This window comes from Acipenser ruthenus, chromosome 11 (genome assembly GCF_902713425.1).
Source record: "Acipenser ruthenus chromosome 11, fAciRut3.2 maternal haplotype, whole genome shotgun sequence".
NCBI classification, from domain to species: domain Eukaryota; kingdom Metazoa; phylum Chordata; class Actinopteri; order Acipenseriformes; family Acipenseridae; genus Acipenser; species Acipenser ruthenus.
In genome coordinates this window covers 7,284,422-7,304,323 of record NC_081199.1, presented here as the reverse complement: position 1 = coordinate 7,304,323, position 19,902 = coordinate 7,284,422, and the positions used below count along the sequence as shown (strand labels likewise).

Genomic DNA, 19,902 nt, shown 5'->3' with positions numbered 1-19,902 from the left:
ATGCTTAATAATGCTGACATGCTGTAAAAAGAAATCCATAAAACATTTAGAACCTGCTGGCAGAGTTTTATATATAGACCTACCCCCCCCCCCCCCCCACAATAAAACATCTTATAATGTTCTTGTAGAGCTGAAGGTGACATACTTTTTATTAAGAATATAATATGTATATGGAGGAGGAAGACAATTACTTTTAAATTCACCATTTATTAAGAAATGGGTAAAAATGACTCCAGGTAAAATGTGTGTCTAAATACATTAAACCAGCAAGAGACTGCATGTTTCAATTCAATACACCTTACTACCCAGAATTAATAAGACTCCCCCAGTGTTGATCAGACTCCCATTGCTGTGATAAGAATGGATATGAGTATTTAAATAACAGAACACTGTAGCACTAATTGTGTGTCTGGTGTTTTTTTATTGTTCAGACGCCCTTCAGCTGTGTAAAAAGAAAATTACATGAAAATACATGGTTGAGAGACACTAGCTACACTGTAGATCAACATGACCATCTGCAGCTTCCTCATAAGGCAGTAATGCAAACAGAAACGACAGTGTTTGTGAAAGCGCAGGTGAGGGGAGTTCAGCACATGGATTAAACACTCAGACACCCTCGCTGGAGCTCAGTCAAGAGGACATTCTTCTTCTTATTAAAATAGAGTTTGAGAGGAGTTGGGGAGGGGATAATGAATGAGATTAATATAGTTGCTTCTCCATTTGGAAATGACCCAAGGTGAGGTGTGAGATGAAAAGCAGGAGTAGGAATCATTACATGGTGAAGCGTGTTCGTGCCTCTTGGCACGTAGCGTCTGTTGGCTCAAACACTCCTCTCCCCATTACCAATGAGCATTGATTTAGTATGTTGTTATGTAGGCAAGATTGCAGCGCACATATTTTTATGTATATTCTTTATGCATGGGCGTTTTCTATAAGTTTGTTTTCTTTGTGAAATGGTGAGCGACTTTATTGGATTGAAGCACTGAAATCTCCCACCCACCAGTCATTTAATAGACGCTTGAGCATAATAATTTGTGAGCGTGCTTTGCAGGATTTGCCATGTTTGGCAAACGGCCTTCTACTTCTTTTAGTCTTGTACACAAATACATGTTGCAGTAAATTTTACACATGCCTGCCTAATCTGAACGTGGAAAGACAAGAACAATCGACCCTGTCTTGCTGTTCAGAAATAACCAGAGAAGGGATTCCTTACAAACCATGTAGTAGTAGTAGTTTTGGGTTTTTGGTAATAATGTTGCGCTAAAGATGTTGATTGAAGTCTGTAAAATCATAAATGGAATAGATAGTTAACCCAAGACACTACTTCACAGTTCGCACAGAGAGTAGAACATGAGGGCATAAATGGAAGTGGAGTAAAATTAAGTTTAGAACAGAAGGTATGAAGCACTTTTTTTTACACAGAGAGTTATAAATGCATGGAATACCCTACCAGGCGACACAGTAGGATCTAAAACATTGGAACATTTAAAAAAAAAAAAAAAAAAAAACTCGATTCTGTGGTTTTAAATTGTTCAGCACATGGATTAAACACTCGGACGCCCTTGCAGGAGCTCAGTCTTGAGGAAATTCTTCTTATTAAAATAGAGTTTGAGAGGAGTCTTGGAGGGGATAATCAATGAGATTAATATAGTTGCTTCTCCATTTGGGTGAGGTGTGAGATGAAAAGCAGGAGTGGGAATCATTACATGGTGAAGCTTGGTTTTAAATTGAGAATGGTGTGCTAACAAGGGACGAGTCTTGATGGGCCGAATGGCCTTTTCTCGTTGCCAGACTTTTCTCATTATGTTGTTTGTTTGTTCTTTCAGAGACATTCGATAAGTGGATCCATGTCTTCACCTAAACCCCTCTCCTCGCTCGCAGACAAGCGGCCGAGCTATGCTGAGATCAATGTTCCAGGTTAGTTACCCTGCACTTCATACCTCTTTATAGCACACATCACCATCAGCGATACATTAGCAATTTTTAGTCCATTTTTTTTTTTTAAACCCCTTGAAATCCTGTGGCTTTGAATTGATGTTTTAGCCTAGAGTAAAGGCATTTTTATTTGTAGTGTAGTGTTTATAAGAAACTCAATACTGCTGGCATCTTACGCACTTTACATATACCAGCTTGTTATAAAAGAAGGAGCCAAACAAGTTATTTCAACATAATCTCGTTTACTGGTTTAACAGGGCGGAGACTGGGTGCGTACTGGTCACCCCCTTGCACTGCAAGCAAGCATCTTAACCACTATGCAAAAGAGCCATGCTTGTCTACATTCATGGTTTATAGAGCCTTTAACCCAATCTAATCTCCCAACAGGGGACAGAATCCTCAATGACGGTGCATCATACAGCAACACCCATTACCTTGACAGCAGCCATCCGTATAGTACATGCATATATAAATACATTTCAAGCACATTGGAGCATTAAAACATTTGTTCCAGTGCAATGGAATATTAGATGGTGTCTGAAAGCTTGATGAAATTTAATGTAATAATTGAACTGCAGAGTGGTTTTCTTTTTTCTACTTAACTGAGGAGTCCATTCATGAGTTTTCTTTGAGACCAGATTCATATCGGAGACATCCGGCCCCATTCAGTGATTTAATGCTAGTGTACTGGGGCAGTTAGCATGATGTGAAATCAATGCCATTAAAAAAAAAGTGCCAGTAAAGAAAATTAGCTCTCCTTGTCTTCATTTCAATAGCTGTCCTGTGTGGCTACAGTTGGGTGTTTCCCTCTTTTCAGTGTTACATGAATATGTTCTAATGTTGAATCTATTAAGTGGATAGCTGCTGTAGTATTGAGTCAAACTGGTGTTGGCTCTGTATTTGGAGCCTAATGGTGGCACTTTGCGATTAGAAGTTGCCATGAATGCTGGAGTATAATGGGTTTGGACAAGGACGACTGGAAGATCTTTTATATGGACAGATGAATCCAGACTTTTCCCAGGTCTGAACAATTGATTACTGGAAATGAGAAGCCTGGAATCAGTACACTTTATTTACAACATACATATCCCAAATAATTGTAACCATGCATATTGTCATTGATCACTGAACCTACAGTAAGTAGGTGGTTCATGCATATTACCCAAGCCTTTTTAAATGACAGCAGAGCACAAACAGTCATTAATCCCAATGAGAGGATGAGCAGTGATGTCTCATCATGACAGGAACACGATTTATCTGGTGAGGGCCCGAGAGGTCATGGCTACAGGGCTAGGACCAGTATTTGGAATTCTACGCAAATGGCATTTCACACCAGAGAAGGGGGGGCTAGTAAACAGCTCTTCAGTTTGTTTACAGACATCATCAGCACTTGCATTAGTTTGATTAATTAGTGGGCTGAAGTAGTAAGATTGATTTACTACTGTTTATGTTGGGGGAGGGGGGAAACAAATATTACTAAGTTGAAAGTGTAGCCTGCATTGCAGTTAATAGCTCACTAAGCATCGTAGAGCTTAGACTACACATTATTAGTGAAGCAATATCATTAGTGAATCTGAAATCCAGCAATATCATTACTGAATCTGAAATCCAGCAATATCATTAGTGAATCTGAAATCCAGCAATATCATTAGTAAATCTGAAATCCAGCAATATCATTGCTCAGAATGAAACTGCTATTGGTATTATCCAGTGCAGCAGCATTGATGCTAAAATGTTGTCTCGTCGAGCTCTGCCATGTGATATATTTGGGAGGGAAATATTCCTAGACTGTAAATTTATTGGCGAGATGACAGGACGAGGACTTCAGTCCTTCCCGTTTTCCAGCTTGTAAAACCAACATCCAAATATGAGCAACTGTTTTTTTTTTTTCTTGTCTCATGCATTGCATGCAGGATTTCCTGTTTTGTATGGTTTTGTTTTGCTGTAGTATCATATGCATATATACCGTTCCCATTGAATTCTTCTTTCGTATGGCGTTTGAAAATCAATGGGCCGAGTTTATAGCGTATATTGGGCAATGATCGGTGGTGTGAGTGATGGATTGCACTTCACCACAGTCACAATTAGGCAACTCCTTAATTAACCACTTATGGAGGAGGCAGCCACACCTCCCATGTGTTCTAACATGGCTAAGTTCAGTCCAGTGTCTTCGAGACAAGTAGAAGCCAGGTTCTAGTGCCTTGTGGCTAGAATGAATGGAATATAAAGAAAGATTGTTCAACAAACCAGCTTGAATTCCATCATGATTTCTGCTCACATCTTCGGGAAGCTGCAAGAGTGTATGAACCACAGCCCCAGCTATTAATGCCTTATCTTTAATTAGCTTCAGGAAATTGCACACATTCAGATTTATTACCGTTCTCCCTCTCGGAAATCAATGAAAACTCCTGCCACTCTCCTACAAATACTGAGACCTGATTTATGTTCCCTTGTATTGGGGTTACATGTCCCGGTGTGTTGCTACAACTGTTTAAATAACATGCCTGTGTTTTTTCTTTTCATTGTTAACATCCTGACAACTTTTTACACTTATAACTTTAAATTCTGTTTCAAAGTTATTTTCAAAATGTCTTCTTAAATCACTATAGGAAGAGTGTCAAACATAACAAGTGGTCTGGCTTTTCTGTTGCCTACCACACCGTGGATCGTTACTCTTTTAAGTGATTCATGTTTGAACAGAATGTGGGATTGTACAGAATAATTGTTTTAGTGGATGGGGAGAGGGGAATCAGCATTTGCAATGACTCTAACTGATGAGCTGCTGTGTGGGGTTTGTGATTTGCTTCTTGATTTGTCATTACAGCGGGTGATTCTATGTCCTGGGGCTGCACGGGTGAGTTTTAAATAAGCGTATACAGTGGCGCCCATGAGTATTGATCCTCTGTGATGGTTTCAGATACTCCTTCAGTTGTTAGGTTGTCTGATTTGAATTTTAACTTTCAATTACATTTATTTTATTTTTTGCCTTTTGGTAAAACAAAAAAAAAACAGTAACACATTCAGGAAAGATACTATATATGTTTAAAAACTACTTTACTGATATTCAGTGTATATGTGTTACAATTTGACCCATAACCATAAAACACTCAATAGTGCTTTATTTAGAAACTCTAAGAAGAGTCTAAATAGAATTAAATGACAAACAATGTGAATAAAAGTCTTTTAAAGACACTGAAAAAGACTTTGTTAAAATTCGGCATCACCTCCCTGCACTAGTCCCATGTCTGATGCTTTTAAAAATCAGTTTCAATGCTCTGTACTTGATAACTGTCTTCTCACTAACTTGATTCAGTAATGCTCAGTTGAATTTGGGACTGGGTCAAGTCTGGGCTGTGAACCAAGAATCTTCATGTTTCCATTCCAGTGTTGAAAAAAATGTAATCCAAGTCAACACATATTGCATGCTACTCGAGGGGAGGGGGAGTACCATTGAAAGGAATAGAGAAGTCAGTATTTATTGGCACCACTGTTGTTGCGTTTTTCTTTTGCTCATTTGTTAAGAGTGAAAAGCTTCAAAAAACATACAACTGAATGATTTTGGAAGTCCTTCAGAATGAGTATTATTCTGCTTCAATATTCTGTATCAATGATATTTCCCTACAGCTGTCCATGTACTCAGATTTCTGCCAAATACCCCTGCAGGCTTTGGGCTGTTAACTCCCTGCCTGTCTTTGTTCATTCCGATTCCTGGAAGTCCAGCAACGCTGTGACTTTTCCACTCTGTTTGCACGACTGCACAGTCAACACACAGCAGCAAATGTAGCTGAAAATAAACTGAAACTGTACTGGAGCAGCAGAACTCGGAACCATTGCAAACATTTATAAAAAAGAGAATTGTAATAAAGAAGAAACCCCTGAAGCTATTCACTCTTACTGCTGTATGATAATCTCACTGCTAGCTGCCTCCTGTCTGCAAATTTGTTTTTAATCGCAATGGTGATTGTGTTTGGTATTTTGATTCATGTTCTGGTTCTTTAATCAACTGGGCCAGGTTATTCTGTGCAACAGCAGTATCGTACGTAGTCACTGACTTACCAAACTCTCACATTTCTAAAGAGGTGGATATCCATTATTCTACCTCTTGTGAACTCTCGGAAGTCTGTCTGTAAAAGATTAGAAGATGCTGAGATGAATGGAAAACTGAAACCATGGTGATGTAAATCCCCAAGGATGGACTGTTTTCCGCTGTCCAGCTTTCTGACAAGCAAGGCTGGAGCTAAAAGCTGATGCATTAATTTAGTATTTATTCCCTTGAATTCAGGGCTACTCACTGTACTTTCTCAAATTCTAGTAAAACATGTTGACTGATGCCGTCAAATTTTCATTTTAAACCTTTGAAGGCGAATAAAATAACAACTTTCTTGTAAAGCTTTAAGAAATGTTTTTTTTTTTTTTTTTAAGTTACGGCTGTGCTAAGCATAGCTTATAGTCAATAGGAGGCTGTGTGGTCCAGTGGTTAAAGAAAAGGGCTTGTAACCAGGAGGTCCCCAGTTCAAATCCCACCTCAGCCACTGACTCATTGTGTGACCCTGAGCAAGTCACTTAACCTCCTTGTGCTCCGTCTTTCGGGTGAGACGTAATTGTAAGTGACTCTGCAGCTGATGCATAGTTCACACACCCTAGTCTCTGTAAGTTGCCTTGGATAAAGGCGTCTGCTAAATAAACAAATAATAATAAAAACAAATACTTCAGTTTTAATATTCGGTTGTTTTAAATCAGCCCGAAATAACTTTCAGCTTTATCATATTCAGAAGGTAACAAATATTTGCTTCAGATTAAAAAAAACAAACAATAATAGGGTTTAGCATTGAAGCAGATGCAGTGTGTGCTGCTTACCCAGCTCCAATCCATTTATCAGCTTTGTGATGAGGGCTTTTTTCACTGAATTGATTTATGCCATCTTTCAGGCATCAGAGATTTAATTTTTTTCTTAACATAACAATATAGCTGCCAGACTCGGATGAAATTATTAGATGCTTTGTAATTTAATTTGCCTGACAAACTTTGTATGCTCTTAACATTCCCTCTGCTTTCTGATGAACGCTGTTTAGGATGACCGTTGCAGTACAGTGGGGATGAAGCGATGGGTTTATGTGGCCCCATAATTAAGATGTCTAATCCAATAGAGAAAAAAAGAAGCACAGTTATTGGATAATGAAATTCAATTGGTATTGTATAATGTATTGATTGGCCAAAAAAGTATGTCCTTAATTAAAAACCCAGTAGCGTAGCTCCCGGAAACAGATTTGTCTTGTCCAGCGTTGAAGGTTTTCATTGATTTGTAGCACATGCTGCAGAGCTTATCGCAATATGTTGAACCTCTGCAGAGTTTTGGGGGTTTTTTTTGCAAACGTTGCCATTCGAGGAGCACAGGCATCCACTATTTTGTGAAGTCACTGAGATCTTTCTGCTTTACCATGATTGTTGCTGAGTAGTTGCACACAACTTGTGCACAGCTTACTGTAGGTCTAGTGGATTGTATTGGGATATTGTTTGATGCCATTATCTCTCTTTTCCCAACTAAATGCATTTGCAATGATGTATTTCAGATTGCATTTAAATATATAGCAAGTTAAGCAGACCTCGGAATTGAAAATTCCTTTTAATAGGTAATAATTTTTTTTTTAAAAAATTAGCTACTGTAATTTGTTGTTTTATGATCATCTCAAACCATAGGATAAAAGGCATAGAACAGTAGGACATGGTTTTATAATGACAAATTATAAAATAAGAATGTGTGTGGGGGACTAACACTTTAATAAAATAAAATAAATAAAATAAAATGGTCCAGTTACCCTGTGCACTAACACGAAATCTGCCATGCATAATAAATGACTTATCCAGTTACCTATGCACTAACACAAAAAGAGAGTAAAATTGAATACCCATGTTAAAATGCAAGTCATTTTATGTATGTAGGATAATGAGTATAAACAGACGCTCTGTAAGAACTGTAGTGGACTACTTTAAGTAGACACCTTTTCTTCATTTTAAAATATTGTTTTTTTGGCTCCTAATTGACTCACCTCTCATACTGGATCCTGTGTACGGAAATGAGATCACATGACCTGGCTTTATTGAGAAGGCCATGCATATTCTTGTCACCTCTTTGTGGTTGTGATAAATTGGGCTAATTCAGGTTGATACTTTCCTTTAAATCTCTCCGCTCGTTTGGTTTGACTTCAGATGTGTTTTTTAAGCACCTTGGCAGCAGATAGATGGTATCCCACCAAGAACGTCTAGACGTAGACACTGTAGCAGAAGATATTGCTACAGGATTCAAGTAGTCGCAGACAAAGGTGTTGGCACCCTGCACTTAATATGAGATTCATTCAAGAAAGCATGTTAAATAGAAACATTTAGTGTACATTAGCATACAATGTTGTGGTAGTTTAACAAAAAAAGCTTTATAAAAATACAAAAGCATTTAAGCAATTTCAAATATTTGTTAATGGCAAAAGTATTGGCACCTTTACATTTAAAAGTCTGTAATAATGTAGTGGAAGTAATTAAAAACAGTTTCATTGATTGAAAACCATTACACGGTAATTAAGATGTGTGCTTGATTCCTATAATCTGTCAAGTGTAAAGGAGAATGCTAGTGTAGATTATTTGTGAGAGATCAATCAAAGTTTTCCAGCTGTCACTCTGCTATAAAAGACTCTCCCAGGGTTAGCAATAAGACCTTTCAATCTTGCTCAGCTTGCGTTTGCCCTGCTGTTGCATGTAGTTTGTTCCAAATCACATTTTGTGAACAGCATGGCTGTGCATTCCCCAGGGTGGTGAGCTGTAGAATGTGTGTCTGATTTATCCCTGGGCTTCACAAGGTTAAAGGTGTTATGAAGTCATCAGTGGCTTGAGGCTCCGAACCTCAAGGACAGCAACAGTTTTTAGGATTGCATTGTTTTCCAATTAACACAAAAAAAGTAGTGCTAATTTTTTTCTGGTTAGTATTGGTTTCCAATAATACAGACGCTGTTAGGAGCTTGGGATCAGGGAAACTCTTAAGAGTGAAAAAGCAGGTCTTTGTCATTTTTTCCCCTAACATTGGGCTACCAGATGTTACCTAGATGCCTGGCTGTTTTTCATGATGTGTGGCTGGTTCCAGTTTTTAATACATGCCTCCCACTACATTAAATGATTTAGAATCCATACTGCAATGCACATTCTATATACAATTCCTTGCCACTATTAGGGACACGGTCATGTTTTTTAATGTTACCCTAGACTGCACTGTATGTGATAAATACTAATGCTTAATCATCCATTGCTCATGTTTAAGCCAAACTGCTTGACTCCAAAGCTGTTGAAATGAATGGGGCTGTCACAGTCTCTAGTGCCGGGAATGATGAAATGGAAAACCGTTTTTGTGTTGGTGTGTTTTTCACAATTGACTGGCATTGTTTAAACAGCTGGGTTGGAGCTGATGGTGAAATGTCAGCCTCTGTCTATCGAAGCTGAGATTGCAATACAATTTAAACTTTGATATAACAGCTGTCGCATAATGAAATGTACCCATGTGGTAAAGATAATAGATAAAAATTAAACCAAAAGCTACTTGGTCTTGCGATTGGTCAGTTGCGACTATTCCATAGATCGTGCTCAGTCTGCTCCCACTTGCTCGGTCTCAGTTTTATCTGTCTCTTTGTAAATACACATATACAGGACATAATACCATATTGTAAGCTTGAATAGCTGAACCCAATACCCCACAGTTTCACGCAGTCCCAAACACAGAGTCATCACGTCAAGGAGAAAGCTGCCGCTAACCCCTTATTGCATTAACTCCTCCTTTTAATAGTATATAAATTCAATTAGATGTGCTTTTTTTCAACAGTTTCGGCACAAAGTGGTATTGGAATCCACTAGTATTGTAAAGGTGACTATTACTATTGAAATTGTCTTCTCCCCCTGCATAATCTCACCATTGTCGATTTAAAAATGACCATTGCAGATTAAGAGAGCCTTGTATTATTGCATGAAACATTATGGGTTCATCATGTGATAGGAAGGGAGGTGACACAGCATCACATGACCGAGAGAATGTAAAGCTGCTGATTTTAGGAGTATGGTTTCTGTAGACTGTGTTTAAGAAATGTGTTGCGATGCACTTGTAGAGTGGATAGCCTAGCTGCTGCACAGGGGAACAGTAGGGAGCCGCTCAGTAAATTCTGCTGCTTCTTCTCAGCAGAGCACCTGATGAGAACCTCCTCGACTGGCAGGCCAGCCTCCACACTGCAGAGGGGGCCCACCATCGACTCCTCCAAGTCTATCTCAGGTCAGTGACTGCAGGGAAACCTCGGGACTCCAACCAGAAATTCATGCCTTTCTCTCCACGCACATGTCTAAGAGGACTGGCTTTGCCCCAATGATCGGAATTATTGATGTATCGGTCATTTCTGGTTCAACAAATGATTATCAACGACGATTAACCAGGCGTTGATTGATTCTTTCCAGCTGCCATTTTTTTTTACGTAAAAGTTAACCACACCATAATGTTTGCAAAATGACTGCTGGAGAATGTTTTTATTACTTGAGGCAACAGTGTCACGATTGATGTGAACTTGTGGTTTAAATGCATACTATTTTAGGGAAGTGTCTGGACAAAAGGTTTTTAACCTGCAACATTCACATTGAAAAACTGGTGAATGCAGAAATACACAACCGAAATCCTCAACAGGAGCTGTGTAAAGATGTTGATTTGAACTGCGGATTCCCGGCTCTAATAAAAGGGTTTGGGTTTCTAATGCATGGTGCTTTGAAATTCTTATTCCAGAGGTAAAGCGGTGTAGCTCACTGCATTAAACTACTAATTTAGGGAAGTTCAATGCACTGTTAAAGTCATCCACTCAAACAAATGCACACTTCCTCAGATGCATGTTCAGTCAGCTATTGCAGTATTAGAGGAAGTGGTAGCTATGAAGCGATTAAATGTGGATGTTATTAACATCATGGACATTGTCTTTTTAAATAAAGGTTCGCAATAAACATGCAACCATAGCTGTTCTTCATTTTGTTATAACTGCCATTCGTCGCTACAGAAGTGCAGTAAGTGGCTTTTTTACATCTCATTTGAATGTTATTTGAAAAGCAATAACGTACCTGTAATTAAACGATGGCAATCTAACAACTAAAGTAGGACACTTGTTGCTAAAGGAAACCAAACCGGTAATATTACATTTACAAGCTGGTTCTACATGAAACTGAGGGATTTATAGTGCAGATAACTCTTCATTGATCTCATTCATTACAAGCACGTTAAAAAAAAATACGTGTTTTATATTTAAGAACGTAATTCATAATGCAACTGTAAAAACATGTTTAAAAAAAATAAAAACCTGTACAAAAATATCCCAAATTAGGTTCCTGCTTATTCCTGTTGAACCCTTATCAGAACATATGAAAACTTGAGAGAAAGCAACCTGCTCTGTGTGGTTATTTACTTTCTACAGATCAAAAAATATCTTCTAATAAGGATGCATACAGTTCAATATGCTGCACTATTTTCTTTTAGTTTAGAAGTTAAATGTATATTTTTTGAGGCACTAAATGCAAACACCTTGTACACTTGGCGTGTCTGTAGGAACAGCAGTTCATTTCTCAACTGAACAGAAACCTATGACTCGCAGCCAGCCTAGCAGGGGCTTGACGTCTCTGTTAAGCTCCTGCAACCTTTTCTAATAGGACATCTTCTCCCGATTTCTGTCAAGACTCATTTCATTAAAAGTCTTCCTCTGATCAAAGCAGTGGCAGGCCTATACAGAATATGCAGCATGCTAATGATATTAAAAATCACCTTCCTGCCCTCTGTATTAATCAAACAGTGCTCAGTACAACTGCGTCCGGTTGGGATTGAATCATTCATTTTTATCCTTTTATTCTGATTTTAGTGTCGATTTCAGTGCTGAAGATATGATACCCGCTACTGCAGACCGCTACGTGCGCACCAGTTTTTCTACTTTTTGACTAGCCCTGCAGGTCACAAAGCGCTCGATTCCGGTATGTGAGTGTGTGTTAATGGAGATTATGGATTTCCAGGAATCCTCGATGGCTTTTTAAAAGGCTGCCTGTTGGTATTTAATTAACAGCGTGTCGAAATGCTCGTCTCCCTGGAGTTTACCCAGCCGCCCACCTCTCTTCCCCATGCATTGTGCCTCTCTCCCGAGGAGTGTAACAAAGCCAGGATGGAAATGAAGCTCTCCGACTCGCCCGCTATCTCCATCCCACTGGCAGTCTGCCCGACCACAAGCCTGATAAACGACTGGCCCTCTCCCACTCTTTCAATTAAGTGAATATAACAAAGGGCTAGTCATCCCACTGTATACTAGTGTAAAACAACAGGTAATACTTTGTCATGTGGAATGCCCTTGTATTCAACACCTGAAAATGTGATGAATGCCCCTCACTGTTAGTGACTTATAAAACTTTTTTAATGCATGCTTAAAAAAAGCTTTTTTTTTCCATTTAAGCACTCATTTATTTTTTATGGTGCCAAAATATCTGACTGTTCACTTGAACTTGGCATAAATATTACAGTACATGTGTGCACAGTCAGTGTGTTCTGCTGTTGAATGAACGGCTGCTAAGTGGTCCCCCCTATCTATTGTATGATCGTTCGTTCTTTATTGAACTTTAGCGAAACCCATGCATCTTCCAATCTCTTAACAGACTTGCTGGCCTCCATGGAAAACTCAAAATTCTTGTTCGATCTCAATCATTTTGTGCCAATATGTTCCTTTCATATTGAAGACCAATAAAGTCCAATCTCTTACATACACGTGGCTGATGAGAAGCGACAGGCAGGTTCGTTTAACGGCATGCTTGTGCACTAAAATAGTTGTTGTTTTTCCCCCCAGTGTCTCGGAGAAGCAGCGAAGAGGTGAAGCGTGATATCTCTGCTCCAGACGGTGCCTCTTCATCCTCTCTCATGACGATGGGATCAGCCTCACCCCAGCTCTCTCTCTCCTCCTCCTCCCCGACTGCTTCCGTCACACCCACAGCTCGCAGCCGCCTCCGGTAAGCCAGCAACAGAGCCTCGCACATCAAAGAAAATGACCTGAATGTAAACAAACTGGTAAGCCAACACAGTATGGGTCTGATCAAGCCAAGTGCAGGTGAGACTAAACTATCTTGGTCACATAAAATGTGGTGTTATCCAGTTGAGCCACTGTAAAAGACACATTCAAATCTTGAGCAGGATGCTTCAGACAGGCATCAAATAATTATTTTCTGCGGAAGCCTTTAGTGTACAGTATGTCTCTGTATTGACAAAGGTGGCAACGGGAATATAGTGGAAAGGTATGTACGTCTGTCATACTTGCACAAGTCCAATTGTGATGAAACTTGGTAAGGACATTGGTTCCACACTGATGTTTCCACTTGTATAACGTTTTAGCTGTAATGGGAATATGTAAAGTATATTCTCTTCTTCTTTTTTTATTTTTATAAACTGCGTATTTAAAACGCTGCATTTATTTCATGTTAGCCACAGCAGAAGCCCATTAGCTACTTAACATGAGTAACGTGGAGTAAACGGGCTTTAAAAGTTCCAAGAACGCCAGTTGAAGCTTGTTAAAGGCTATTATCATGTGCCTCACAAGTGTTTGCTTTTACACTTGAATATCTTTCCTTGGTGTCTTGTTTGTCTTCCATCATTTACCGCTGCTTTGTTGACATTCCAAACAGTTTACAGTCCCAAAGGATGCAGCAGTAAGAAGTTCAAGTTTTATAATGGCTCGTGAAGAGAAACCGATGTTCATAAAGTTGTAGTGCAGGCCTGTGTGTGTCGACTGTTTCTTCTGTTCTGGTCGGCTGAGTACATTGCAAAGCTTCAAACGCAACGTGTATAATTGGAGAAGCAGCCTTCATTTGAAGCAGTTACTTAGCAAGCCTGCTTTCCCAGTGTGCTATCACAGATTCAAAAGGAAACAAATCTTTCTTTATTTTTAGAGAATAGAAAGACACTTCACATTCCATCCCTCTTCAAAGTCTTAAATCCTGTCCTTTTTGACAAGAGCAGAATGGAATGGAAATTCTAATTAGAGACATCTTGCTGTACACCTACTCTCCTGATCTATTTTTAACCTGAAGTCTTAGTGAGAGTCTTGGCTACAGTTATCACTGACTTATCAAGCATCAGTGATCGTGCTTCTTTCGAACCAAGTCGCTGCTTCAACTCATTTACAGCTAACTGCTCTAGGTCTTACATGTGATTGGTCAGTTGCGACTCAATTTGATCTGTCTCTCTGTAAATACACATATACAGTACATAATATCATACTGTAATCTTGAACCCATCAACAAAGTTCCTTAACAATATTATTTAGCAATGTTACTCAAGTAATACCACAGCCACTCTGAAACCTTCATAAGTGGGTACAAAACTACACCCTCTGTCTTGAGCCATGTCTCTGTTTTCAATGCGAGTGGCATTATTACATATTGAGTGCCTACTGTTTTTGTTTTTAGTTTAGTCTTTCTGTTTCATGTCATTACATTACTTAAGCCACTTCGGTTTCACTATAGAGACAAGTTTTTAATCCAACGTGTCATTAGCATCATTTCTTCTTAAAATAAAACTGTAAATGTCACACAATTAGAAACAATCAACTTAACAATGCACTCTGGAAGTAAATGCCTGAGATTTATTTTAAGTGCAGTTTTTGATTAGTAGTGCGAATGACAATTTCCACCTGCATGCATAAGGCTTTCTCTTAAAACTCTATGGTATTCTTTAACGTTCAGATTGAGCAGTTCATCACTGGAGCAGCAGAAAGTTAATAAACAGTTGTATGATTCCCAGCCCTGTAAAGCAAGGTGTAACTCGCATCATCCCTTACACGCTTATTCCATGAAGTGATGATTAATGCACCACAACAGTATCTGATGCTGTTCACCACCTCCTCCAGTCCAAGGTGTTGTTCTGCAGTAATGGTTCTCTCCTAACAGTACCCCCATCACTTCAATAAGTTGTCCTATTTGATTTCTAAGCTCTTCCGTGTGAGACGTGCCTGGTGCAGCAGAGCTGTGGGTGCAGACCTGCACGTGTGCCCCCTTCTGCTGTGAATGAAGCCTCTTCCACTGACAACAAATCAGCCCAATCTAATCCAGCCGACTGCCTGTGGAAACAACTGTATCAATTAGATAGCAGGCCTTGCCATTTTATTAGCGAAATGTGGCAGGAAAAAGAGGGGGCCTTTTTTCCTGAGGCACCGTCACGTTTTATTCAATTTACTGTCATCGTTTTCAAACAGTAATTTAATCTCCTCGGAGCGGTTTTCACATCCGCTGTAGTTCCCTTTTTTCGAGACAGTTTTATTGTGGGGGAGTATGAAAGGATAGAAAAGGAGTTTGTTGTTGCTGTCTTTTTGTAAGGCAGTTGTAATTTCCAAATGGCGTGTTTTGGAAACCCTTCCATTAAATGCAGTCAGCTATACTGTACAGTAAGTCGCATGGAATGCATGGAAGCAGGTAAAGCAGTCTATTGTCTGAACTGACTCGCATTTTTTCTGGATCTTTTAAAGTCAGTGCCCTTTTTTATTTTCACCGCTCCCTTCAGTTCCTCAACTCATTTAAACATTTTATTCACTACGAATGGTCTGTGAAGGCACACAGAACAACAGCCCTAAATAATATTTAAGAACATATTAAGTTGCTTTCTTTCTTTTTTGAAGTTTAGGCAACAGAATACACAAGGGGAAGTTAATTGGAGCGCAGCGCAAGGCTGCTGTTACCCGCTGATATGTTGTTCTGGTTGGTGATTGATCGTGAATTCACCGACCCGGGCAGATGATCATCAGATTAGTCTTGTCGTATTTCCGAGATAAAAAAAAAAAATTACAAAAACATGACAGATCTGATGATGCTGCAGAGACTAACTGTCAAAACTCTCCTTTGCGAATGTATGAAAAGGCAGCACAGATCTCTTCAAGGGATGGAATCTCTCAAAGCCACTTCTATCGAGAGAATCACGTAGTCAATTGACATGAAATTATGTTGCATTTTTTTAGGGTTTGGGAGTATCAGAATCAGTGGATATACTGAGGAACCTGCCCATCTGGCTGTATGTCACACATTGTAACAGGAATAGGATGAAGGTCATCTAATCATGACACAGAGAGCTTTGTATCAGCCATGGCGGGGGATGTACAGTGTGCTACCAGCTTACTTGTCTAGCTGTTGATCTTTTTTTCCTGTTCTCCCCTGTAAGGGAGGAGAGAAAGGACCCGCTGTCAGCGCTGGCCCGGGAGTATGGGGGCTCCAAGAGGAACGCTCTGCTCAAGTGGTGCCAGAAGAAAACCGAAGGATACCAGGTAGGAGGCTGGCTAATGAACCCTTCTTTCCACCTACCATGGATATAAAAAAAAAAAAATAAGATACCATTCATTTCAAATGTGCATTGTTCCAAACACACTTCCTGGCCCGAACCATTGGTAATTTAATTAAATATACCCTGATTCGCTTTACAAGTAGTATAGTTGTTTTGTCTGAAAAATGTTTTGAAAGGTATCGTTTTCGTTGCAACTGTTTTGTGTCTTTCCTTGCCTTCAACAATGTTTTCACACTTGCCCTTATGATATTGACGTAGCGATTTCTTAACCAGCTATCTAGTCTATCTGCTGTATAATCTTGGTTCTGGCTACAGTTAGACTTGGTGCAAACGAGTTCCATAAGAGCTTCCTCTCAGAGCTCTGCAAGCCAGCACACTTCAGTACTGAACTGACCCCATGCCATTCTGTCCTACAGGCATGTTGTGAGGTGGTTTGGGGATCTACACTAATACCTAACAAAGTCTTTCTTTTTAATTATAATGCACTTCACAGAGAATCAGCCCCTTTTACTTTGGGTAAACCCTGTTGGGGAAGTGTATGCATCTCCATGCTGGATTTGGAAAGCTGACTTCCATTCGATTATATTTACTAAGCCGGAACTCGTTTCCCCAAGCCTGAAGACAGTGGATTTTATTGGGGACCATCGGAACTCGCCCTGTCGCTCTACAGTGGTGAAAGGTGGTCACTGTTCTGATAGGTGCCGCTCTGTACTGTTTTGCCTTTAGAGGGCAGGCTAGCATGCTAGCTCACTCCTATAACTCAGAGCTAACAGAGGTGTTATAATGAAAGCCAGCACTGATTAACAGGCTGCAGTGGAATTGCTGCCTTTCAATAGTGGCAAAGCTTATACTTCAGAGGGCTTTTTAAATTGAATCCTGTCAGTCGTATTTTCCGGGAAGCAGGCACGAAGCTGTTCCTTATGCCTAAGTGACATGACCTATGGAGCGAGAAACACAAATTTTAATTAAACTTTTCATCAAAGAGACACTTTCTGTCGCTGAAATCTAAAATGCGGAATACAGAACATCTTTTTTAAACAAATCCATACAAGTCTGCTGTCCTGTTCAATCAATTTCAATCTGTGGAAGTTGGGTAGTTCAGTACAATCACCATGGTAACTCTTGACTATAACATGGTTACCAGGAAAAGGGCCACATTTCACAAACATTAAAATAAACGTAATACATTATTCAACAAACCAAGCAAGCTGCTCTTCCCCTCCCATTGTGTAATTACTATGTTACTGCTAAGAGCTAATAGGGTACAGCATTTCATCCCTTTGTCTCGACCCTATTGTGCTCATCCTAAAATAACCTTAGACTTACAGTTGTCATGCCTGGTGTTCTATAAATCTTTTTAATGGCTTGAGTCCTTTATCAATATATTTATAATAGATTTTATTCTCTATGAAATGATTCTGCAGGTGCAATGCTAGAAGTAGCCCTGTAGTCCCATGTTGGTCCACACCTCATCCATACAGTAACTTCAAACACTCACAAAGATTGTGTGAATCTAGCCCTTTGTCTTTTACTTATCTGGTGTTTTTTTACTACTCTATTAAATTCTATTTCATCAGCTCTGAACTACCGTACAGTAGAAAATGCTTCGTCCTTGAACAGCACATGTTGACAAATAGTTAGTGGTGCAATCGGCACCCTAATTTCTTATTCGATTATCGTATAGGCACTTATCAAAGATAAGCAATGCATTGACGTTTTATTTTTCAAAATAAAGAACATTCTTTTTTTTTTAACAGAAGATCCAATAACTAGAAACACTTGTTCATAACAGTTAAATAAAAAGACACAACTTACATTCAAATTAGAACACTGCCGATTATAAAAGAAATAAAGGACTTGAGTTTAACATTGTAATAATCATAAAAAACACTATTTTAACAGAACTATCTGAACTATGGTTGTTCATTACTGTTAACATTTTATGTCCAAAGCAAAGCAAAAAATGTTAATGAATGTTATAAATCCTGACTAATGTAACTACCGTACTAAATGCAGCTTCTTTTTATATAATATTGCCATATAATCCAAAAACAACATGCTTTGAAACAAAAGAAGATAATCGGTAGATGTAATATTGGTATTCTTTTGAAATGATTGCGCATAACATAAAAGGTATATGTGTTTTTGTCAGTTTAAGTGTAAAAAAAAAAAATGCAGGCCTAAAGTGTGTATCCTAGCAACGCGCTGACATTGTTTACCTAGCACTAAAAGAAGCACACTCAAGGTTTTAATGCAAACCGGCAACAGGAGACTTCAAATTGGGCTCTAATTTGCTCAGGGAATTTGACAGATGATCCATAATCAATGCATCGATTTAATTGTTGCACCACTACAGATAATGAATGTGACTTCTGTTCTTGGTTGTGCGTCAGGTATCCTAGAACTGGATCAGTTCTATGTTTTAATTTCCAAGTCATTTGGTATACACTCCAGAGACCCAGGGCAAAACTGAATTGTCTTTCCGTTGCTATGGAACTCATGAAAAGCATTGCACAAGAATGAAGACTTGTACTTGTACATCTGACTCTCAAAGTCTAACTAGCCCATGTTATAAAAAGCTAATTCGCAGATAATGGCGTATTTGAATTTCCTCATCACTGTTTTGTCATAATATGCAAATCTTCCTTGTCTTCAGCTTGGAACTCTTACCAGAAACTGTAAACTGGAAAGCTGTAGATTCTGCACATAAACAATTTGGAACAATGGAAGCCTAGGGGATTTTTACACCTGTTCAGCAGATGGAAAGTTAATAATAGCTGCTCCATTTAACCTATTAAGTGCCATTGTCCTCTTTTGAGTACAGGCTACTATTTAATTTTTTGGAGCATTTTTAACTGGCATATACTATATCGTTGTGATAACTTACTCTGATTTAGTTAACTGCAAAAGTTACATCTACATGTAATGGTTAATTCAAATATAGCCCTTCAGATATATGAGATGGCTTGGTCCTTGTTTGACAAGTAGTTCCTGCTCCAGCTCTCTTACGTTTGGTGTGTTTGTTTGGATACTCTGGGGGAAACTGTTTGAGAATGCATGTTGATTTCCCATGGGCATCTGTCCCCATACTGGCTGGGAAAGTCAGCCTTTGTTGGGTTGAGTTTTGCAAATGCAACACATCTTCTAGCATTTCTAGCCCCTAGCGTACAGTCTGTGAATGTAATGCCTTGTCAATAGATTCTGGCCTTCAAACTCCTTGGGAGAAGAAAGTTGTGTCCCTTCTTGCTGCCATACCACATTGCCACCTACTGATTGAAAAGTACTGTGCCGCTGTATCTGTAAGCCTTCCCTCAGAAAGCAGTAGCTTTTTTAGAGCACCAAACCCTTTGCCCTTCTGCAAAAGCTCATTGCCTTCCGTCATCTCACTAAAGAGTTATCACCGACCAAAGAAACGTTGAAAGTCAAAGGCTGGCAAGAAAGCAAGCATCCCTTTCATGGTGTTTTAAAGTACTCATCTTTTCTAACAATAGTGAGTGATTTGTGCAAATTATGATGCACTTCGGTTTGAAATTTCTGCCCAACTTTCATTATTAGTGCAATCTATTATAAGCTCAGTAACTATGATGTTGTCCTGCAGCGCATGCTTATTGCCTTGA

The 19,902-nt window shown here is 39.1% G+C and overlaps 1 protein-coding gene across 7 annotated transcripts in view; it reads left to right on the top strand.

Moving 5' to 3' along the window:
• The window catches only part of LOC117426914 (cytospin-A-like), a 64,251-nt gene that overhangs the window by 28,871 nt on the left and 15,478 nt on the right, over positions 1-19,902 (top strand). For 2 of the 7 annotated variants that reach the window (XM_059033187.1, XM_059033186.1), the window contains exons 10-15: positions 432-575; positions 1,827-1,917; positions 4,760-4,789; positions 10,145-10,234; positions 12,813-12,972; positions 16,166-16,268. In XM_059033187.1, the coding sequence (XP_058889170.1) occupies positions 432-575; positions 1,827-1,917; positions 4,760-4,789; positions 10,145-10,234; positions 12,813-12,972; positions 16,166-16,268 (618 nt within the window). The remainder of the gene's footprint in view (positions 1-431; positions 576-1,826; positions 1,918-4,759; positions 4,790-10,144; positions 10,235-12,812; positions 12,973-16,165; positions 16,269-19,902) is intronic. The other 5 variants (XM_059033191.1, XM_059033193.1, XM_059033190.1 and 2 more) reach the window with 3 other exon arrangements.